The sequence below is a fragment of the Pezoporus occidentalis genome, unplaced genomic scaffold, assembly GCF_034315485.1.
Source record: "Pezoporus occidentalis ecotype Australia unplaced genomic scaffold, CSIRO_AGI_Poc_V1 ctg235, whole genome shotgun sequence".
NCBI classification, from domain to species: Eukaryota; Metazoa; Chordata; class Aves; order Psittaciformes; family Psittacidae; genus Pezoporus; species Pezoporus occidentalis.
In genome coordinates this window covers 1,008,594-1,032,878 of record NW_026914233.1, presented here as the reverse complement: position 1 = coordinate 1,032,878, position 24,285 = coordinate 1,008,594, and the positions used below count along the sequence as shown (strand labels likewise).

The 24,285-nt window shown below is 45.8% G+C and overlaps 1 protein-coding gene across 6 annotated transcripts in view; it reads left to right on the top strand.

Annotated features, from left to right (window-relative positions):
* Nucleotides 1-24,285, top strand: part of MYRIP (myosin VIIA and Rab interacting protein) — a 208,874-nt gene that overhangs the window by 88,814 nt on the left and 95,775 nt on the right. For all 6 annotated transcript variants that reach the window (XM_062621852.1, XM_062621856.1, XM_062621851.1 and 3 more), the window contains exon 3: nt 8,463-8,684. In XM_062621852.1, the coding sequence (XP_062477836.1) occupies nt 8,463-8,684 (222 nt within the window). The remainder of the gene's footprint in view (nt 1-8,462; nt 8,685-24,285) is intronic.

Below are 24,285 nucleotides of genomic sequence, written 5' to 3'. Positions count from 1 at the left end.
GCCTTTATTTTATGGTATTTAATAAGAAATGTGAAAGTGTCAATTCCTAGTATCAGACATGTCTGCAAATGTAAAACAAGCACACACATACAAAGCCCCAAAGCCAAACAACATCAGAAGCCCAAAAAGCAAAACACAGCAATAACGGTGTTTCCACAGTGCTGGATTAATTCGTTTTTAGAAGGAAATTGTCTCCAGAATCTGTGGTATGATTTATGCAGGTAACTGATTTTATTTTCTCTCTTCATACTCCTGTCTCAGGTTGTAGAAGGATAACTGTGTTTTCTAAAGGTAGGGTATACATCTGTGTTCAGCTTGAATTCATTCAGCTCCAAGGAGCATCAGTTGAGGCAGATGAAGTATTTCAGTAGGGTAATACGGGGTCCATTTAAGTCTCAACATTGCTGTTGCAAAGGCTTGCTCAATAAAACACTGAAACAGGGTTTTATTCTTGTACCTCACTTCACCTTAAGTAAATGTGAATGTTATCCCAAGCTCCTAAATCCTTTGCTTCTAAATCCTACGAGACCTTTGATGGCACTGAAGCTGCATACCAGGCAACTTACCTTGCCTCTCCACTCTTTGTTACAATTTGCTTGTGGTGTGTGTTGTGGACATAGTGTCAGGTCTGAATGCCCTGTACTGGCTGAATCTTTAGCATTGATTTTTAAGGGCAACAGGATGTCATCATAGCCTTTTGAGTCAGGCAGCGAAAGGGCGAGACTTTGACAACAATTGCAAAGAATTTAATGGGACAAGATCGTTGGTTAGCACATAGACTCACAGACTGGTTTGAGTTGGAAAGGATCTTAAAGCTCATGCAGTTCCAACCCCCTGCCGTAGGCAGGGACACCTTCCACTAGACCAGATTGCTCCAACCTGGCCTTGAACACTGCCAGGGATGGGGCAGCCACAGCTTCTCTGGGCACCCTGTGCCAGCGCCTCAGCACCCTCACAGGGAAGAGCTTCTGCCTTAGATCTAACCTGAACTTGCCCTGTTTCAGTCTGAACCCATCACCCCTTGTCCTATCGCTGCAGTCCCTGATGAAGAGTCCCTCTCCAGCATCCTTGTAGCCCCCTTCAGACACTGGAAGCTGCTCTGAGGTCTCCACACAGCTTCTCTTCTCCAGGCTGAACAGCCCCTGTGTTCTCAGCCTGTCTCCGTACAGGAGGTGCTCCAGCTCCTGAGCATCCTCGTGGCCTCCTCTGGACTTGTTCAAACAGCTCCATGTCCTTCTTATGTCAGGAACAGCAGAACTGTACACAATACTGGTGCCCCAGCATATATACAGGATGGACCCCCAGTGTTTGCTCTTGGTTTTGAAAGGAGAAGGAAAGAAAATTAGAACTAGATTTGATAGGAATACCCACTATTTATAGAAGTTAAATTTTATAGAAATGAAAAGCTGAAGAGAAAATACCCTTAGGAGATACCTGTAAGATTTTAGATAAAAGAATGCAGCTGTGCTTGGAGTAATTGGACTGTGAAATCCCCATCTCCCTGGTTTTTGATGAGTGACTTACTCATAACTCTCTGTGAGCCTCTTAGTGCCAAGAGCTGAGGTGCCCCATCTCCTGTCCTCCTCTGAAGACTTTGTGCTTTGCTTTCACTTGGCTTTGATGTTAGTTGTTCCCCCCCCCCCCCAGTTTTGATGCACTCCCTGCTGACTGTCAGCTACGGCTGCTGCAGCAGTATCCCTCTGCACAGGTTCAAGTGATGTGTGCTCCTCGAAGGCTCCCCAGGTGCAAGCAGTGTGTTTGGATGCATAAAACCATGGCTTTTTGACAGCACCAGTAATGTGCAGAATACTAATACACATACTAAGTGTTGAGTGCAGCACGAGGCAGAATTGTGACTGCATTGATAGGAGCTTAGGAAAAATTTGGCCATCATTTTAAGATAATGAATGAAGTTAGCATTTGCTGTGAAGGGACATAGTACTATCCTGAGCTCTGCTTCTTTCAGGGAACAAGTTAAGTGTCACCAGGGACGGTTTGGCAAAGACATAACAGAAACAAAAGGTGTGCTTGGTGATGGTGTAGCACTGCCTGGGGCTAGAGTTGTGTTAGATGTCCGTCCTGATGGAAAAGAATAAACTGCCTGAGAGGAAGAGGCTTCTAAAAGGAATTAACACTGAACCCTTAGGGAGTAAATAAGTCATCGTGGCACATGGCTCTTACTGAATATAGTGGGGGAAAAGATATGTGCTAGGAGAAGGAGAGAGGGAACAAGGGCAGGTGTGGGAACCACTTCTGGTAATCAGTCTGGTGACTTGGAACGTCAGATTGAAAACACATGAATGGGAGAGGAAATCCAGTCATTCAGCCTGTGACTCCTCATTGTGCCAGTAGCCAAGGGGTAAGAGACTGTCAGGTTCTGCACAGGTTAGAGGAGCCTTGCCCCTGCCTCTGGTGCACACCTGGGGGTTCTAAGGAGAGCAGAGACAGGAATTCTGTGTGCACTTTTTAGCCTCGGAATAGGAAAAGCCCTTAGTCCTCCAGCTTTGTAGCTTAGAGGGCATTGCTGGCACTTGTATTTACAGCTGACCTCTGTATCCCAAGGAAACTCTCATCCCAATAGAACAGGCTCGGATTTGACTGGGAGTGGAAAAACAGGAGCTGTGGCTTATCTGAAAGGCTGGGAACTGGGCATCAGAACTTGTTCACCTGCTCCCAGACTATGTGGAAGTACAGATCTCATGCTAAGCAAAGCATCTCAGGAGCTTGTATGTGTAGGTAGAAGTTTAAAGGGTGAGTATAAAGGGCAGGTGAGCATGAAGCGTGCCCGGCTTGAAGAGTGTCTAAAGGCATTCTCTCTGTGGAGGGAAAGAGTGTTTTAAGGCCCTTAACAGTGGTCAAATGAAGATTAAAACCAGTTTTAAGACAAATTGTGATCTTCATGGGCTGCTCTGTATCTGGTGCAAGAGGTGAGATGGTGAAGAGGAGTGAGACAGCCGGTTACGCGGCTGAGCAGAACACTGCTCCCCTGGGAAGAAGCACTCTGCAGCTCACTAGTCCTTGAAGGACAAAGGTCTCCAGTGCCAAGTGGGTAAAAGGTAGCTTATTTTATGACATGAATGTAATTTAAATGAAGGTGCAAGGAACAGAAGCCCTCATCTGTAGTACTAAAGGAGAAAGTTTCTGCCTGTCCTTGATAACTTGGGGTCAAGATGCTGCTTCCCTGTTCAGCAGGAGAGTGATGTGAAGGAAATGGGGTTTCTTCTGTAACTCCTAGGAACGTTGTCTCTCCACTTCCCTCCTTTCCTGTGCAGGTAACTAGAATAGATATAACCTCTACTCTTAATTGGGAAAGATAACAGGTTACGTGGTCTAGGGTGAGGTGTCTCTGCAGGGGTTTGGAACTGGATGATCTTAAGGTCCTTTCCAACCCAAACCAGTGTGGGATTCTATGATTCTGTGGTTGAACATTAGGAAGACATGTATTTGTCCATCACCCAAGAAAGCAACAGAGCAAATGGGAACCTCATCAGCTGGACTTTGGCAGGTGCCAGTTTAAAGGCAGTTTGAAATGGAGAGTGCTGCAAGGCGAGTGTAAGCTGGCTACAGCCTGATAGCTGGAGATGTTGCCTTGGAAAAGAGCAGAGCACCAGGTTTCAGGGAGCCTGGCAGGGGGGAGACTTGTGCACTCTCAGAGCTTGGTGTGCTGCACTGTAGCTGACTAATGCATGTTACATCATAGAATCCCAGACTGGTTTGAGTTGGAAAGGACCTTAAAGCTCATCCAGTTCCAACCCCCTGCCATGGGCAGGGACACCTTCCACTAGACCATGTTGCCCAAAGCTCTGTCCAGCCTGGCCTTGAACACTGCCAGGGATGGAGCATTCGCAACATCCTTGGGCAACCCATTCCAGAGCCTCAGCACCCTCACAGGGAAGAGCTTCTGCCTTAGATCTAACCTGAACTTCCCCTGTTTCAGTTTGAACCCATCACCCCTTGGGGTGTCCTATCGCTACAGTCCCTGATGAAGAGTCCCTCTCCAGCATCCTTGTAGCCCCCCTTCAGACACTGGAAGCTGCTCTGAGGTCTCCACACAGCTTCTCTTCTCCAGGCTGAACAGCCCCAGTGTTCTCAGCCTGTCTTCGTATGGGAAGACACCCAAAACATTGACTGTAATTACATATTCATTATACAAACCGTTGCAGATTAATTAATACAAGCCTCTAGGAAAATCTGAATATGCATCTGTGTATTTTGGAACTTCCAGTTCAGTACAGTGCTCTTTGACAGGATTAATCTTGGTGACAGACGTGTTGGGTATCTCTGGAGTATTCTTTGCTGCTTTTGTATTTAGGGGCAAACTGAAATGCAGCCACTTGAAAAGGAAAATGGAATGCAGGGTGAGATTCAGTCAGACAGCAGGAGCTCTCTCCTCTGCAGATCCTGGTTACCCTAGCTAAGCACATAATCCTGATAGCTGAGCACCATCAGCTGTGACTTTAGGGATGTGAATAAACTCTGTCAGTTGTGCTTCCCACTCTTCCAACCTTTCCACAAAAGGGAATTCTTTTGTGCTTGGTCTTTTTCTGCTTTTGCTTGTTTTATTTGCACACATATTATGTGTATATACACCTATAAATATATACTTCTAAATACATTACCTTCCCTCCTTGGGAAGTAATACTGGTGGCAGTAAGTGCACACGAGTGTACACACATTCTCCCTCTGTTCTCTGTCCCGTCTCCCTCATCTGTGTTTGTTGAGGGAAATGGTGTTGCATGGTGAAGAAGAGGGAACATTTGTGATGGCTGTGTGTTCAACTTAGAATCATAGAATAGTTAGGGTTGGAAAGGACCTTAAGATCATCCAGTTCCAACCCCCTTGCCATGGGCAGGGACACCTCACACTAAACCATATCACCCAAGGCCTCGTCCAACCCGGCCTTGAACACTGCCAGGGATGGAGCATTCACAACCTCCCTGGGCAACCCATTCCAGTGCCTCACCACCCTCACAGGAAAGAATTTCCTCCTTATATCCAATCTAAACTTCCCCTGTTTCAGTTTTAACCCGTTACCCCTTGTCCTGTCACTGCAGTCCCTAATGAAGAGTCCCTCCCCAGCATCCCTATAGGCCCCCTAAACTTGCCTCTTGGAAGTGGCTGTCATCCTTTTGGAAGTAAGTCTCACTGAATGGGGATCAGTGCTGTTGACTGCCCTCCTTTCCTTAGAGCACTGTTACTTGCACCAAGCCATTTGAACAGCTTGAAGGTACGGTCTAAAACTGTCAAACTCGGGATGCTTTGGATGTGAACTTGTACCTCCTGAATTCCAGCACTGCAGACTCCCAGTGTGTTGAGATTGGATCTGATGTTAACCATCCTGCTCACAGTCATCATCCAGCTGAAGTCATGGGGGTAAACCAGAGCCTAGAGTTTGGATCTGATGTTAACCATCCTGCTCACAGTCATCATCCAGCTGAAGTCATGGGGGTAAACCAGAGCCTAGAGTTTGGATCTGATGTTAACCATCCTGCTCACAGTCATCATCCAGCTGAAGTCATGGGGGTAAACCAGAGCCTAGAGTTTGGATCTGATGTTAACCATCCTGCTCACAGTCATCATCCAGCTGAAGTCATGGGGGTAAACCAGAGCCTACTTTTCCCTTTGCCTATGTAATTTTCCTCAAACCAGACACCCTGAGTTGCTTACGAGTGAGGTGCAGCACTTTGCCTTCATATGGAACTTGTGTTTGCCTTCCAAGGAGAGAGTGTGGAGTGTAGCCTTGTGGCTGCCAAGTCCTGTGGACAGTCTCTTTTGACTCCTGGCAGAAACCAGAACAGCCTTTGGCAGGTGGTGCGCGAGGACCTTGATTTGTTACAGCCATCAGAGGGATGTGCATCGCTTTCTTTTCTGTTCTGCCTGGCTTCCTCTGGAAATGAGGCCTTTTCTGTCATGCTGTCTCTCTGCCAGCCTCTCCAACCCTATCCTATTGACTTTCCAAATCATTGGCCCATTTTAGTCCTGTTTAACAGCGAGGCAGATGCCTTGATGGTATTAAGGTTCTACCACTGTAATGAATGTTGGCAGCCAGATAGAGGAGAGAGATGTAATTAATGCCTGTATTGATGAAAAGGCTTCAGTGTGTGCTCAGCTTTTTTTAGGTATAAGGCTTTATTAGCTCCGTTGTGAAGGAAACTGCCTGGTTTTATATTGTGTGAGCATTATTTTAGTGCCTTTAATAGGTGGCTTTGCTCCTGTAGTTTATTTCAGTGTCATTCATGAGAAACCTAATGAAGGTTCAGATGTCATCAAGCGTGCTGATGTTGAATGTGCAGGCTGATACCACCACATATCAGTGTTACTAATTCTGGGAGATAACAGAGCTGCATGAGAATGAAATCTCTTCTTTCCCTGCTCTTCCTGACCTTGACTCCTTAGCTGTTCTCATCTTGGGCAGGGAGAAGGGGCAGCACCTGCTGCCTGGGGTCTCCAGCCTGAAGCAAAGGTTGCAGCATCTTGGTGTGGTGACGGTTCTCTGTGCCAGAAATCCTCCTTCTGTCATATAGCACTTACCTTCACCAGCTTCTCTCCTGGGATCTGGGGCTCCTGCCTGACCTCTGTGCACTAGCTGTATTGTTCCATTGCTGTGGAGCAGGACAGGTGCTGTGGATGGAGGAGTGATGTGGGAACAGCTTGCTTCCTCTTCTCTTTCCCTAGAGAGATTGCCTATGTGGTACCATGGTAGGAGGGGGTAATGGAGGTAACATAACTACTCTAACTATCCCATTTAATGTGTGGGATAGTACTATCAGTTTATCCAAGGAAGCCAGTTTGAGTTGCATAGCTCAGACTTCCCTCTCTTACATGATAATCTCACATTTTTCACCTTCAGCATTCTGCAAATATGCAGAAAACCACGTGAAATTTTGCCATCTGGACAAAAATCTTCCAAGAAAGATTATTTTACTTGAAACTCCAAAGAGTATTTACTTGGGTTTGAGCAGCTGGTGTAAGAAACCTTTGTACAGGGGGCAAACAACAGCAGCGTACATGGGTTTCAAGTTTAATAGAAGGGGTATAGCAGGAATATGGTTAAACATGATATATATGCAAGTTCAATAATGATATGCTTTAGAGCACTGCCTTGATTGCCCTTTAGACTTGAGGTTTAGAATTGACCCGTCAGACTTCCATCAAATGGGCTGTTTGTATTATGAGTGATGAATCTGAGGCAGAAATTGCAAAGAAGAAGATGCATAGGCCAGCGAGGCGAGTCTTCTTAACATTCCAGGCTTGGCTCATGAGGATGCTTATAGATGATCTTGCTTGAGTTCCTGAATAAGTATGCAGTAAGAGTATTCCTTTTCTTTTTTCCCCTCTAGCAAGGTACCTCAGCATTAATTTGAGTGTAAGTCAGCATCTTGAGACTCTTTCTTCCTGCAGAATTTAAATGTACCACAAGATATAGCTTAACTCTGTCTCTTGTGGTACCTTTACATTCTGTTGAGGGTTTTGTGCTACTCTACTACGTGGTTCTCATCAGCAATTGGAAATAGTAAGGTAGCCATCACTAATTCTGAGAACTGGAAAGCATGAATATGTGTATGTTCTGTAAGCTTCTGTTGCACATGGTTTTCATGAATTAAGGGTTTTTTTTGGGTCTCTCAATGTAGATCCTAGTTGTATGCGCCAGGAACTGTGTGATGTAGACGTGTCTACTTATACAACTGCTCTTTCTGCATGTGTTTTATTACTCTTACCATGGAATATATATTCCCTCAGTCAAAAAATACCAAAGGCAGTGTAAAATGGGAGGTAGCAAATGGCTCAATACCACGCACATACACAGAGAGCTCTATAATTATTGTTTCTTAATAAATGAGTTCTGCTGCAATACAGAAGACTTGAGGGGGTCTGCAACAATTCACAAACAATTAGCAGTTGGCTTAGTATTGGTCCTACCTAGTAAAACACCCAAATCTCTCTGAAACGAAGTATGTGATTAACCACCCTTGACAAATTGGAGCTGTTATGAATAATACAACCCCACTGCATCAGAACAAAGCAAACTTGGCACTTCTGTTTTCAAACCTGCTCATCAGTAGGATTTTCTGCTGCTGTGCACTGAGCCTTTTGATTTCCTAGACTGAGTTTTCAGTTGTGAAGTGTTCCAAAAGCAGCCCTGAGGCCTCAAATGATGCTGTGGCTCTGCCCAGCTGGAGTACCTGGAGCAGCTCTCCTAAGGGTTCCCTTGCTGGAGCTGAGTGAAAGGAGATTGCTTGCCCTGGTTCGTGACTCAGGGCGTTTAGATGAATTCCCCATGGATAACTCCAGGGAATACAGGAGGTTTTACTTCCCATTCTGCATTTAGAATATGCATTTCTGCCATTTTTTTCACACCTGCACCAGTTATTTAAAGAGTGTAACATGAAGATGTGTGAAGAGAAGGGCGAAGGGGAATCTTCCCATTGAAATTTGCATTGTTCTTTTGCTTTCCATTCCAGTGAAATGAAGCAGAAGTTGGATGAAGAGGGTAACAAGTGCAGCATCCTTTCCAAGCAGCAGAAGTTCAACGAGCACTGCTGTATTCGCTGCTGTGCTCCTTTCACATTCCTTATCAACAGCAAGCGACAGTGCCAGGACTGCAAGTACAACATCTGCAAGAGCTGCGGTTCTTACCAGAAGAAGGAGAAGGCTTGGATTTGCAGCGTCTGCCAGCAAGCAAGGTAAGGGCCTTATTGTTCAGCAACCTGTGTTAAGCAGCTGTGGACTGACCTGAGCTTTTCCTTCTGTTTGTCAGTGGTTAACGCTGGCGGGCTAGGACACGAAGTGCCTGCTTGTGTAGGGGTTGGTTTGTTCCTGAGGTGTGACGTGCCTGATGTCTATAGAGGTTAATTTGTTCTGAGAGTGTTTGGTTACCTGGTGCACTTCCCAGGCTTGCTTAGCTGGCCTGGTGAATCAGCAAGCAGTAACTGGATTTAGCCTGAGCAGGGCTAGGGTCTGAAATGCCTGGGTTACTCATGGGACCTGAGCACAGATGGTGGGAAGGCAGTTATCCAGTTAGCAGCAAATCCCACTGAGGGGTGAGGAGGGGAAGGAAAACTCTTGGTGAATGAATCATCCAGGTGCGATTGTGTTTTGGAGTGCTTTTAGAAATGCCAGCTTACTGGCAGGAATGCTTTGGGCTTACTGGCAAGTAACCAGTGAAAACAGTAGTGCAACCTGTCATAATTCTTAACATCTGTTAAGAATATGTTGCCAGGCTTCCATTTGTAGAGAGTGTCAGGGTTTCGCTATCTCTCCCTTTTGAGGCTAACAGAGCCACAACGTTTAAAGCCACAAAACCAAAGCAAATTCAAGCAAACACGTGGGAGCAGCAAAGGATGGTGACTGTGATAGTCCTTCTTGTCTGCATTACAGGCTAGGTTCCAAAAGCAGCCTTAGCTGTGGCGATGTAGCACTGACCAAGGCCCATTTAGGTAAGAAGTGTGAAGGAAATAACTTGATTCCTAGTAGTTTAATTTTGACTGTTGTTGACTAAAGCAGCTGAACAAATGTGACAAAGGTAGCAGTTTGTTCTTCATGGTTCCCTTCAGTGGAGAACACAGGATGAAGACAAGAGCTGAGTCCCTTTCCAACGCTGTATGATATTCCAATGCTTGCCAAAGTCTCATTGCTCCCACTTGTTCCCCATCCACACTCACATGAAATGTAAGTTTTCATGCAGTATCTGTGAATGAAGGGGGCCTTGACACAGGGCCTTAAAATAATAGTGATCCCAGGTGGATGATGCCATGTTTCCAAATGGCAACCTTTGAGAATGAATGAGGTTGTATTCTCCAGGGCACCTGCTCCTTCTCTGCCTGTTCCCTTATCAAACCTACACACACATCCTCTTTCCCCCAGTGGGGAGGCACAAGAGCCACCGGAGCATCTTCTCCAGCAGCACAGAGAGCTGGAGAGCCAGTGCTTGTTTCCACTTTAGTCATTCACCCGTTTCATTTTACACCTCTTTTCTTCCACTTCTCCTGCGATCACCCATGCGGGCAGCCAGGAGTGAGGATGCTGATGAACTGCACTTAAAATAGGTTTTGCTGACTCTGCAAAACAAGCCTCAGAAGAACTTAGTTCCAGCAGAAAAATCTGTAGCTGTGTTAGAAAAATGCTATTTCCAGCCCTGGAAGTCAGTGCTACAATCCTGTGTAGACCTCAGAGTCACCCACCCGTAACTCACTTACGAACTCCTTCGTTATTGGTGATACCTGACACACTGCTTGAGTTATTTTTCAGTGAATGCATTAACTAACACTGCTGCAAATCATTTCATGATCTGATTTATTGATTGGACTGTGTGAAAGCAGGGGCTGGCGTTCGTCGGGGGCTGCTGAGGTGCTTAGGTTTGGTTTTGGGGGGGTCTTTTTGGTTTTGCAAGGCTTTTGGTCTTAATGGTCGGTATTGCTTCCGGGGGGAAGCGCCGCAGTGTGTTGTGAGTTCCTGTTGCTTTCTCAGTGACTTACCCTCACATGGAGCATGGACTGTGTTCTCCTGTCCCTCTGTAGCTCCCCTTATGTCTTTATTTTTGCCTTTATTAAGACAGCGCAAGTAGTGGATGCGGTTGTCATTTTAGCTTCTGCTTGTCTGGGCACCTTGCTGTGCAATAGATAGTACGCTAGAAATACCTCAGATAATACTGCATTTGCAGGTTGTTCTCCTTTTTTTCTCCCCCTTCCTCTATGTTTTTGGTTAGTTCTCCAAGAGTGAATGCTGTAATTCTCTGCTGTGCAGAAAAAGCTTAGATGAACTGGATAAGTACAGTTATCTATAGTTCAGACTTCCCATAGTGACCTGTTTGTGCTCTTCAGCTTTAGAGCAAGGCTCGAATAATCCTGAGCTTTATTTCTAGCCTGTATCTAGAATATGTCAACGAGTTCTCTAATGTCAGAACCGTGTCCTCGCTGTACAAAAGGCTTTTAAAGCATTCTCAGCATACATTGTGATTGTAAAGATGGTTCACCCCATACGTTAGAGCTTGAGACTAATTAGGTGAGTTACTTGGAAGGTACATTTTGTTTCTCTGCACATGTGAAAATGCTGAACAGTTCCCATATGCTGTGAGAGTTGGACCCAATGACTTGGGGATGGTTAAGTTAGTCTTGAAAGCAGTACGTGGTAGAAAGATCCCTTGGGTTTGGATTGAAAACCCTTCTGGGAGCTGTACCCTTTTCTTTAGACCTTATTTCTGATAATCTTCTGGTTATTTCTGATGGTCTTCCTCCAGAAGAGGAATAATCAGTAATCAAAGAGGAACAATTGTCAACTTTTGCAGGTTTGAAGTATTCTTCTGGTATATTGCTGTACCAGAGTGATCTTGACACTGGCGAAAATCTGACCTGTTGAGATAGTCTCCCAAAGCATGACCCTAAGGGAGATACCTGTTCTCCAGCAGTTGTTTTTCATTTTTCCATCTACATTGACATTTAGCAGAGACCAAATATGCAGGTCAGCATTTTTAACACAGAGCATTTGTAGAGAATTAGGCCAAAAGAGTTAGTCTGTGCTTCCTCCAAAAGCAGAAACTCATAAACCAATGAAAATGTTGGTGTTTGAACTCCCTTACAGCACATCTCCTGCTGCACCTTTTAAACGTGGGACAGTTCAGCTCAGTATGGAATCTCACTCTAGTCTCACCATCTACATATCAAAGGATTTGTGTCTTTTGTGAGGGGGAGCAGTGACACCTAATCCTTTCCTGCCTTCACATCCATATGCTGGGTGATTTTCCTGCTTGTTCCCAAACCACTCATTCATAGAGTGATAGAATGGTTGGGGTTGGAAAGGACTTTCTGTGCAATGAGGGTGGTAAAACACTGGCACAGGCTCCCCAGAGAGGCAGTGGATGAACCATCCCTGGAGACATTCCAGGCCAGGCTGGATGTGGTTCTGAGCAACCTGATCTGGTTGAAGATGTCAATGCTTATTGCAGGGGGTTGGACTGGATGAGTTTTGAAGGTCCCTTCCAACCCAAACCATTCTATGAGTCTCTGATAAATATAATAATGCAGAACAGAGCATATTTTTATAGAAACATGGTAAAATTGATGGTAGATGTGATTTGAGCCTGCCAAGGGATACATCTCTTCTGCTTAGCTGATGCAAGGTGTAGCATAAAACTCTCTGTAGTCTCTATAGGGAAAAAAAAGTACAAACCACCAAGATTTGGCAAAACCTGGGGATGCTCCTTGATAACTGAACCTTGTATTTACTTGTTATGTTTGGCTGTAACAAACCAGTTGGTTGCAGGATGTCGTTGTGGAAAGCTAATGAAGATGTAGAGCTGCTTTAGCAATCCTGTTTTGCTTTCAAACAGCCTCAACCAACTGGTCCAAGGAAGCTGAAAGATCTTTTCAGTAGCCTGCCTCAGCCCCAGCTTTGTGTATACTTCGTGAGAGTTGCTTATTTCTGCTGTCTGAGGTCCTTGTCTGATGTTAGAACTTACACAGAACTTGGAAGCTGGGACTTTGTCATGCCAGGAAACACATTTTTCCTTCTGAGATAGGATTATACAGGAACAGGCACTTGCTGTGTGGCAGAGCAGAAAAGGTGAAGTTCCAGCTCTGCCCTGTATTGCCTTCACTCGAGCTGTATGGGTCTTGTTCTGACTTCTGGACTGGACTAGGGGTACATGGAGTCCCATAGGATCATAGAATAGTTAGGGTTGGAAAGGACCTTAAGATCATCTAGTTCCAAACCCCCTGCCATGGGCAGGGACACCTCACACTAAATCATATCACCCAAGGCCTCATCCAACCTGGTCCTGAACACTGCCAGGGATGGAGCATTCACAACCTCCCTGGGCAACCTATTCCAGTGCCTCACCACCCTAACAGGAAAGAATTTCCTCCTTATATCCAAGCTAAACTTCCCCTGTTTAAGTTTCAACCCGTTACCCCTTGTCTGTCACTACAGTCCCTAATGAAGAGTCCCTCCCCAGCATCCCTATAGGCTCCCTTCAGACCCTGGAAGCTGCTCTGAGGTCTCCACGCAGCTTCTCTTCTCCAGGCTGAACTGCCCCAACTTCCTCAGCCTGTCTCTGTACCAGAGGTGCTCCAGCCCCTGATCATCCCCGTGGCCTCCTCTGGACTTTCTCCAACAGCTCCATGTCCATTTTATGCTGAGTACACCAGAACTGCACACAATGCTCCAGGTGAGGTCTCACAAGAGCAGAGTAGAGGGGCAGGATCACCTCCTTCAACCTGCTGGTCATGCTCTTTTTGAGGCAGCCCAGCACACGGGGGCTTTCTGGGCTCAAGCGCACACTGAAGCTGCTCATGTTCATTTTCTCATCAACCAACACCCCCAAGTCCTTCTCCTCAGGCTGCTCTGAATCTCTTCTCTGCCCAACCTGTAGCTGTGCTGGGATTGCTCCCACCCAGGTGTAGGACCTTGCACTTGGCTTGGTTAAACTTCATAAGGTTGGCATCAGCCCACCTCACAAGCGTGTCAGGGTCCCTCTGAATGATCTCATTCATATTGTACTTAAAGTATTTCCTAGTTTCAAGCAGGCAGCAGTGACTATTATTTTCTTCATCCTTGTGTCCTTGCAGGAATTGATGTAATTCTGTCAAAAAATGTCTGCTGCTCTGTTCCCATGTTCTTCCTCCTCCTTCTCCCACCCCTATCTCTCTGTGTTGTATCCTGTCTCTTGATCTCCTTTCCCCGTACGTGCTTTAACGTCACAGACACCATACCTTTTTGCTTACAGAACCCATAAAGGGCAAGGTCAATAGCTTGGATTTTGCTTAAGAGCCAGGAACTTTGGTTCATTCAGTTGTTCCCTGGCTGGAGCAGTTGAGAGGGAACTGTGCAAACTGGTTGCTGTGGCAGGTTCATCTCTGCTAGATTTTCTGCTATCCTGATCTCTTAATGATTCCTGAAGGATGCGCTGTGAAGAATTCCAGTGTGCTGGACAGAATAAAGCTGTACTTGCATAACATAGAGCAGGCTTCAGTGCCGCACTCCGCTTTAGGAAATGTATCTAAAAGTGGAATTGAAGAGGAGAGTAGCAAAGAGGGGTCTATTAAACACCTAAATACAAGTGCTAATGAGGTGCTTTCCTAGGTTGAAGTAGCCTCAGAAGTCAGCGTGTGTCTGGGTTCCTGGAGGACTAATCCATGTTTTAGGAGCTCTGGATTCCAGTTTTAGCTCTTCACCTGGTTGTCAAGTGACCTTGGGGAACTTCTGAGGTTTCCCCATGTGCAGAAGGGATTTAATGACTTAATGGATTTAATCCAGGCTCAGGGGGATCGCATCGCAACAAAGAGGAAGTCGGGCAAGAACGCCAGGAGGCCTGCGTGGATGAACAAGGCGCTCCTAGACAAACTCCAGTGTAGAAAGGAGATCTACAGAGGGTGGAAGCAAAAAGGGGAAGCCTGGGAAGAATACAGAGAAATAGCCAGAGCAGCTGAGGCTCAGGTTAGGGAAGCCCTGATAGAAGTCAGTCTGGCCAAGGACTTTAAGATAAATTTCTGTAGGTACATGGAGCCAGGCTGAGAGAGCTGGGCTGGGTCAGCCTGGAGAAGAGAAAGCTCCTTAAGGGGAGCCCTTAGAGCCGCTCCAGTGCCTAAAGAGGCTGCAGGAAACCTGGAGAGGGGCTTTGAACAAGGGCCTGTAGGGACAGGCCAAGGGGAATGGCTTTAACCTGCCAGAGGGGAGACTGAGCTGAGCTCTTAGGCAGAAGTTCTTCCCTGTGAGGGTGCTGAGGCGCTGGCACAGGGTGCCCAGAGAAGCTGTGGCTGCCCCATCCCTGGCAGTGTTCAAGGCCAGGTTGGACACAGGGGCTTGCAGCAACCTGGTCTGGTGTGAGGTGTCCTTGCCCATAGCAGGGGGTTGGAACTTGATGAGCTTTAAGGTCCTTTCCAACCCAGACCATTCTGTGATTTGACGCTGAGCTCTTGGAGGTCAGTGGTGGAAAAGTTAAATGCTGTGAAGTGTAAGTATTCCTAATTCTCTGCTATTACAGAAGTTTTGCTGCAGTCAGCATGGTTAAAACCTCTGCTTCGTGTGTTGCAGCAGCACAGAAAAGTAAGTGCTTGGATTCTTGTAGGGAATCAATGAGGACAGGATATCACAGTTTATTTTCAGTGATAATATGTAAATACTTGGCCCCACCTCCCTTTGGCAAGTCACCTTAGGAGAAGTTCTCAAACATTTTCCCTAGTAGGAATAAAGTTATATAAATAGTGTGCAAAAATATTGGGACTGCTGAACTGGGAGGAGGGGAATCTGAAAGGATCTAACAGTTTTCCCACATTATAAGCAGCAGAAAAATTCTAGATTGGACTTATTTAACCTTTCAGTTAAATAAGGGGGGCTTTTAGTGATGGTGACAAACTGAAAGCTAATGAAAAATACAGAGGATCCTTCATGTGCGGGCACTTAAGTGGCAAGTACGAACATGACCCCTTACGCTTGCTGAGGTAGGAAATGTTAAGTATCAAGCACAGCTTAGGGAGGAACTTCCATTGTGTCAGTTCTGTAACTAGGACTTCCCATGCTGTCGTGGTTTAAGCCCAGCCGGCAACCCAGAACCACGCAGCCGCTCACTCACTCCTCCCCTTCCTACCCCCACTCCCGGAGGGATGGGATGGAGAGTGAAAAGAATGTAACTCCCATGGGTTAAGAGCAGTCCAGTAACTAAGGTATAACACAAACTACTGCTGCTACCACCAATGATAATAATGATAAGGGAAATAACAAGGGGAGAGAATACAACCGCTCACCACCCGCCGACCGATACCCAGCCTGACCGGAGCAGTAATCTAGCCCTTCCAGATAACTGCCCCCAGTGTCTACACTGGTCATGACGTGCTGTGGTATGGAATACCTCTTTGGTCAGTTTGGGTCAGGTTTCCTGTCTCGGCTTCCCCTGGCTTCCCCTCCTCCCTGGCAGAGCATGAGGGTCAGAAAGGCCTTGGTCAGAGTAAACATTACTGAGCAGCAACTAAAACCATCGGTGTTATCAGTGCTGTTCCCAGGCTGAAAGTCGAAACCACAGCACTGCACCAGCTACTGAGGAGGAGAAAAATGACTGCTGCTGCTTAACCCAGGACAGCTTGCAAGTTGAGGAAGTTGTTCCTGGACCTCTGCAGTTTAAGTAGGATGATCATCCTGTGTGTTGTGACAGAGGTTTCTTGGTTGATGGAGGGGATGAGCTTGCCTTTCTGACAAAGTTTACTCTTCAGTCTTATGAAGGAGAGGCAGAGGCAACCATGAGGACCTGTGGTTATAAACTCAGCATGTCTGGACCCTTTTGGATTCTGATAAACCCCTCTGATTATCTCATGCTTGGTCCTGTCTTTCTCTCCAGCTGGTGCTTTGAGTGACCCTTAAAGGTGATCCCCTGCAGAAGGTCACATACCAGCTCTTTTTGGTTTTCTGTTAGCTTTGGTCTGTGTTAACTGTATCTGAAATGCAAGGCACTGTGCTTCAAGCAGGAGTTTCTCAATCAGGCAAAATGCAGGAGGAAGCCTTTGCTGCGAGGCATTTCAGCCCTCACCATCTCCCTCCCAAGCTCATGTAGCAGCATTGAACTATCTCCTGGCCTTGGAACATGCTGGATGTCCCTTGGCTCTGGTGAGCATCAGCCTTTCCTCGTCCTCTACAGGACCACTGGATCTTTACTTGCACAACAGAGGCTCCTTTCTGATTCATGTTTTTCCCTTTTTTGGTTAGGTTTCTAAAATCCTCCTGCCATAATGTTGTGGGAGAAATGTTTTTCAAAACGTGTTAATCTGAAAAAGCTGTTAAAACTTTTTTTATTTGAAACAACTGAATTAGTGCCCATGGAAAAAAATAGTGGAATTTTAAACTAAAATCTACTGATTCTTATTTTGAATAGAATCATAGAATGGTTGGAAAGGACCTTAAAATCATCCAGTTCCAACCCCTGCCATGGGCAGGGACACCTCACACCAGACCAGGTTGCTCCAAGCCCCTGTGTCCAACCTGGCCTTGAACACTGCCAGGGATGGGGCAGCCACAGCTTCTCTGGGCACCCTGTGCCAGCACCTCAGCACCCTCACAGGGAAGAGCTTCTGCCTTAGATCTAACCTGAACTTCCCCTGTTTCAGTTTGAACCCATCACCCCTTGTCCTGTCACTACAGTCCCTGATGAAGAGTCCCTCTCCAGCATCCTTGTAGCCCCCTTCAGACACTGGAAGCTGCTCTGAGGTCTCCACGCAGCTTCTCTTCTCCAGGCTGAACAGCCCCAATGTTCTCAGCCTGTCTTTGTATGGGAGGTGCTCCAGCCCCTTAGCATCCTGATGGCTTCCTCTGGACTTGCTCCAACAGCTCCATGTCCGTCTGATGTTGAGGACACCAGAGGTGCACACAGTGCTACAACTTGTGTAAGCAGAGTTTTTCACAACTTCTCAATCTAGATCAGATACTTGATTTTTGGGTCAAGTCATAGTATCTTTATATATTATTGCATTAGAATTTCTTTTTTCTGGTCTCTGTTAAATGTCAACATGCTGAGTTGTTTTTAAGAGGGAAAAATCCCATTTTGCTTGTTAAGTTTCATTGTGCTATGTTACTTTTTACCCCATGATAAAACACATGCAGTAAAGCAAAAAGCCATGCTGTGGCTAACGCTCCTAAGGTAGCCCTTCACGTGCTAAGTGCCCTTTCCCGTAGGCATGCCATTGAACAGCTTTTAATGATCAATAATGAAAGACTGCTGATTGGCTTGATACAACATTTGCTTCAGCATTTGCTAAGGTTCAGGTTTCCTCTTGCTCTGTTGTGCAACCATTGAGCTTTAGTGAGGTACAGAAGTCGGTGGCGTGCTCCAGCCAGCGCTGACATTGCCACCTCCAAGAGTGAAGCCAGCTTCTGGCCTGTACCCTGCCAGTCCCAAAGGGACACACCATGTGTATGTTCTTTGCTTCTTTTTTGCATGTTCTTTGCTTCTTATTTGAGTGTTCTTTGCATTTTGTAATGGGGAAGTCTGACCTTGAAGGTGTTGGGTTTTTAATGTTTGGTGGAGCCTGCTGTGGCTTTGAGTACCAGGGCATCACGAGGGAGGGTCTGTATGCTGAAGGAGGAAGCCCACCTAAGCACCACCTAGATTTAGCTCCCATATGCTCATCACAGAGAGAGCACTATTTATATCTGCATTCTATACCATGCTCTCTGCCATTGTAAGCTGTGTATAAAGATGATTTCTACAGTTCACAAGTAATTCAGAGGGTTTTTTTTGCCAAATTGTGTTATTTTTATCCCACTTCCTATGTCTCAAAGACCCTCTGTGCTTCCTCAGTGCTTTTTCCTCCAGAAGCTTGATCCTGTTAACCGTGACCTGCTGCCCAATTGTGTGTGGGTACCCTTAGAAGCGTTAAAAATTCAGTGGTTAGCACTGGGTGTGCTTTTGTCTTGGTGATAGAATTGGAAACCCTCCAGACTTGTAGCCACTAGCTGTGAATGGCCATAACAAATGTGGCTTTCCTGCAGCTAACGCACTTTGCAATCAGAAGTAGTACCCTCTTAAAAGGTCCTTGTGTTACCAAAGGAGTTAAAGGGAGAATTTAATTTGTCATTTTTAAAAGGCATAATCACATCAGTAAGTCCTTCTATGCTCTTACTCTTCAAACCCACCATGAAATACATCTTACTGCTAAGTATTTTCAATAAGATACTGTAAGATCATACATAGTTATATCACCACGCAGTAACTCATCCTGCTCCTGGGGGAAAAGGAAGGTGGGAAAAGCCATTGCCCTGTCTTTCTGCCACACACAAGGCTTTCTAAATCTCTGTGCAGAATTAAGTCTATGGCTTTCTTCTACTTTTGCTCTAGTAGCACATCTTTTTTGCACCTTTTATCACTTATATACTTTTATAGCTTTTGCTGTAGCTGTCCAGACAGTCTTGTTCATTTTAGCTCGAGAGCTATTAGACAGCTTGTACTTATCTTATATCCCCAAATAAAATCATGTTAACGTGGGGGAAACCATCTGCAACCTCAAGTTGTCTTTGAGTTTGCACCCCCATTCATTTCAGGTTGTATCAGAGATAGCTTCAGAAATGAAGATCAAATTTTAACATAGTGCCCAGATAAAAGCTGCTTAAAACCAGATCACTTGTGATTGCAGGAGTTGGGGACCATGTGAAAGCCCTTGTTTGATCACAGCAAAGGAAAGCTTCCTGTTCATTTTGAGATGAGTATTGGGCTTTATAGTGTGCTTGGGAATTACTTTGATAAAATGTTTTCATCACAAAGCTACTGCAGTAAAAGTGGGAATTCTTTACAAGCTTTACACTTGCTTTGAATGGAAAATGATGAGGAAAATATGGAAATTCTGAAAAAGAGCCTCTGAGAGGTCACAATTCACTTGCCTGAAACATGGGAGCTGAACTTGAGACCCTCCCTCAGAATCATGCCAAATATGACTTTTGTTCTCTCCATAACCACCCAAAGCATTTTAAACTCCTGTATGTTCCTGGGTATGAACATGGTGCGGCTCTGAAGTGTGATTTTTCTCTCTATAGACTGGTGGATGCCAACAGGAAGTTGCTAATGCTCTTCTGAAGCAGTTCTGTCCTCATAGCAGCCTTCCAGTATCTGAAGGGGGCCCTTAGGGATGATGGGGAGGGACTCTTCATCAGGGACTGTAGTGACAGGACAAGGGGTAACGGGTTAAAACTGAAACAGGGGAAGTTTAGATTGGATATAAGGAGGAAATTCTTTCCTTTAGGGTGGTGAGGCACTGGAATGGGTTGCCCACGGAAGCTGTGAATGCTTCATCCCTGGCAGTGTTCAAGATCAGGTTGGACGGAGCCTTGGGTGAGATGGTTTAGTGTGAGGTGTCCCTGCCTATGGCAGGGGGTTGGAAGTGGATGATCTTAAGGTCCTTTCCAACACTGTTCTATGACCAAGTGGTGTTGGTTCCTCAACTGAAGGCTTTTACTGTGGCTAGTGAGATGCTCTTTGCTGCTGGATCTGTAACTGCCTGCCCTGATCGGTTTGATTCGAGGTTTGATATGCTGTAAAGCTGGTTGTAAGTTGGTGAGTAATGTCTCTTGGCAGTAGGTGGGACTCCAGGGTCCATACTGGTTCTTCTGAGTTTTCACCTCTGGTTCTCTCCAGTGATGTGAAGACTGAGGGGTGCTTCTCCAGGCCCCAGCTTGAGAGAGCCTTCCTTCTCTTCTCATAAAGCTCCAAGAGATAATTAATGGTGAATGAGGTTGTTTAATTAATAAGTCCTATTTCCCATCATCTGTCACCCTGTGAGGTTGTATGTGAGGTTAACGGGCTAACAAAGACATCACGGCTCACATTGTCTTCAATTTGCTGTTGACACATTTGCTTTGTAGTCATGGTTTTCCCTCACTGGGCAGCGTAGTGGCTTGTAGAATAGTGCCTGGAGCATGGAAACTTGATGGAATAGTCGTGCAATAGGGGAAATCTGTGTAAAGGATGGTGGAAGTTGCATCAGTAGTCACAGTTGTAATTTGTCTTGCTGATGTCTATTCAGGGCTTTGTAACCTAGGGGACTTCTTAGGTTCCCTCTGTCTCAGGTACTTGTAATTGTCCAAAGCACTTTCAATCTCTGGCAAGGTAAGAAGAATTGATATCTATTAGAGACAAAGAAGAAACTTATGATAACTCATCCTAATCCTGCACCCTCACAGGTAGCCAGGCCTCTCTCTGTGATGGCAGTTGGTACACACTGATTGCTGATCAGAAATGCTTTGGAGAGTGTCCTGAGGGGGAAAAACAAACTATGGAGTGGTGTTCTATGGGAGAGTACCCACTCTGAGCTACATTTTGAATGACTATCTCCTGTGCTTTGGAATCATAGAATCCCAGAATGGTTTGGGTTGGAAAGGACCTCAAGATCATTCAGTTCCAGCCCCCCTGCCATGGGCAGGGACACCTCACACTAAACCATGCCACCGAAGGCTCTGTCCAGCCTAGCCTTGAGCACTGCCAGGGATGGAGCACTCACAGCTTCCTTGGGCAACCCATTCCAGTGCCTCACCACCCTTACAGGAAAGAATTTCTTTCTTATATCCAATCTAAACTTCCCCTGTTTCAGTTTGAACCCATCACCCCTTGTCCTATCACTACAGTCCCTGATGAAGAGTCCCTTTCCAGCATCCTTGTAGCCCCCTTCAGACACTGGAAGCTGCTCTGAGGTCTCCACGCAGCTTCTCTTCTCCAGGATGAACAGCCCCCATGTTCTCACCCTGTCTTTGTATGGGTGGTGCTCCAGTCCCTGAGCATCCCTGTGGCCTCCTCTGGACTTGTTCCACCAGTTCCATGTCCTTTTTATGTTGATGACACCAGAACTGAAATCCTGAGCTATTTGTTTTGGGGGGACATATTTCAGTTACATGTCTAAAAGAAGCCAACATTGCAAGTGGTGCCTTGCAGCCTTAGGCTCCATGACCTTTATGTCAAAAAGCCTTTTTGTGCTTTGCTTCTAGGACCAAAGGGCTACTGGATGTAAGGGAATTTGAGGTTAGTATTTCAGAATGTGTCGGTATCAACGTTGCTCCCTGAAACTTTGAGTATCGAAACTAGAGCACTCGTGCAGAAAGCACACTTACCCACTGTTTCTGAGACTCCTAAACATACTGTGGCAATAGTTACTTTTCTCATCAGGAACATTTTCATTAGAGATTGAATACGCTTGGGAAACACCAGATTTTGACGCAGTCTTACACAGAGTTTGGGTAGAGAGGGTTGGTTTTGAGACCTACAAACGCATTGTTGTATGACCGCATTCTGTGCGGTACGTATGGATACCCTATCTTCCACTTTCAGAGTTTTCCTTTTGCTACTGAAGAAGGTGGTTGTGGCAAGAGCAACAGAACAGAGTGAAGGAGATTGACAGGAAAAGGAGGAGGAGGAGGACGGGGAGAACAGCACGATTAAGAGTTTGAAAGATTAGTCATGTAACGTGTCATCGTAATTCCCAACTGGCAATTAGACAGCACATATCTGCATAAAGGATTAGTAACACTGGAGGGGAATGTTCAGGAGCTTGAACAACACTTCCAGTGTATAAATTGCACATGGTTTGACAGATACCTGCCTCACATGCACCATACGCTACGATATTCCAGTGCTTAATGTCATTACTCCTAGCAAAACCAGACCTCCAGCTCCGTATAGCTGGATTTTCCAGTCAGGTTTTGAAGGCCTTCGAGGATGCAAATCCCACAGCCTTTCAGGTTTGAGCACCCCCATGGTGGGAAAAGTGTTTCCATGTACCTCATCAGCATTTCCCCATGTCCTCACTTGCATCCACAGCCTCTTGTCACTCTCTGGGCACCTCTGAGGAGAGTCTGGTGCTTCCTTCCTTAACTCTTGCCATGAGATGCTTGTGGCAGTGGTTTGACCACCGGAGCCTTCCTGTGGCCATGTACTCTGTGCAGTTGAGGTGACTGTAGGTACCTACAGTTAAATACTCAAGTTTTTTCATGGTTTCTCTTTGCAAATAAGAGCCTGAGCACGATGCGGAAGCGAATTCAAAACCTTGAGCTCACTGTGGTGATAGCACTTGCATGGCACTTGTTTTCAGCAGCGGCTCGCTTTTGATAGTAGAATTAATGGATGCCAGGTACATTTGGACGAGCATCCAGAGGAATCTGGATGTGAAAAAGTTAAAGAGTTTGAGGACAGAAATCCCCTTTGCTGTAAGCAGGACTCCATCCCTGCAGGCTCTTTGGAGTGCTTTGTTTAAACATGCTGACTCTCAAAGGGACACTGAGTGTTAAATGAGCAGGTATGGCAGCTCCTGAAGGCTTGCCCTGAGTTCGGCAGCATCCAGCCGAGCTCCCAGCTTTCCTTCAGCTGATCTCTGTCCAGCTTTGCATTCCCCAGTCCCTTTTCGGTGCAGTATAATGGATGATGATGGAAGTCCCTTTATGTTTAAGTGCAGGGCTTATGCAGGAAGGAGCACCTCTGTATTCTGCTCAAATCTCAGGTACAGTGCAGCTGATGGTGCAAATACAGCAGCACTTCTAAACTCTTCCACTTCATGTAATTGGGTGCCTTTCAATATGCAGCTTATACCTGGGCTTTGTTAACTCCTCTCCCAGGAAGGTTGTGCTTCTCTCAGTTCAAATGGACTGCTCCAGTTGTTAAAAGGCACATTAAGAAGTTGCTGCCCCAGAATGCTTAAGCTGAAAAGTGTTAGCTGACAGAATTAGTTGTTAAAATAGGAAGTGAATGCCTGCATTCTCACTGAGAAAGCTCCTGCATCGTGCTGAAACTCCTGAGCTGTCGGTTGTGTTTTCACATTTCCCAGTTAGGTTATGAAGGCATCATCGTGGCTTCCAAATTTATGTGGATGCTTCCATTTTCCTGGATGATTGCTGATGCTGATTCTGTGCATTGCAAATGTTCTTGGATGGTTTATGAAGCATGGAACTCAAATCAAAATGTAGCTTCAGTGTATATTTAAAGGTAGAAAATTACTGCACAGATCCTGCTACAGAAGAGTGTTTCCTTCATGTCTCTTCATATCTTACAACAGGTATATATAAGGGCTTGTAGATAGTTGTTCTTTTATAGTGCATGGAGAGAGTAAATTTTTCCTTACTCTTTAGGTGACAGAGTTCAGTGAAGAAGTAGGAGGTGGACCTGTATTCTGCTTCCTACTCATCACTTGCTCATCACCTGGTGCTGAGGTCACCCTGCCTTTCCCTTTTTTACTCCATTATAAGAGAGACGTAATCCTTACCTTGATAGTGAGCTTCGTATAATTCTTTTATTACTTGAGGTCATACAGACCTGCAGTGTCTGAATAAAATCATATACATGGCAAGAGATTATATATGAGATGAGCTCTTAGGCAGAAGTTCTTCCTTGTGAGGGTGCTGAGGCGCTGGCACAGGGTGCCCAGAGAAGCTGTGGCTGCCCCATCCCAGGCAGTGTTCAAGGCCAGGTTGGATGGGGCTTGGGTGAGCTGGGATGAGGTGTCCCTGCCCATGGTACCCATGGTAGGGGGCTAGAACTAGATGAGCTTTAAGGTGCTTTCCAACACAAACCGATCCATGATTATATGATGCTGTGATATGGTCAAGGCACTGCAATTCAACCTGAGTGCTAGCATGAACCTGCAGAGGAGAGGGTTCTGAGAAGACCTTATTCAGTACTTAAAAGGGACCTATAAAGAAGATGGGGAGATTTTTTAGCAGGGGCTGTTGTGACAGGACGAGGGGTGATGGTTTTAAACTAAAAGAGGGAGATTCAGGCTGGACGTGAGGAAGGAATTCTGTACAATGAGGGTGGTAAAACACCGGCACAGGTTGCCC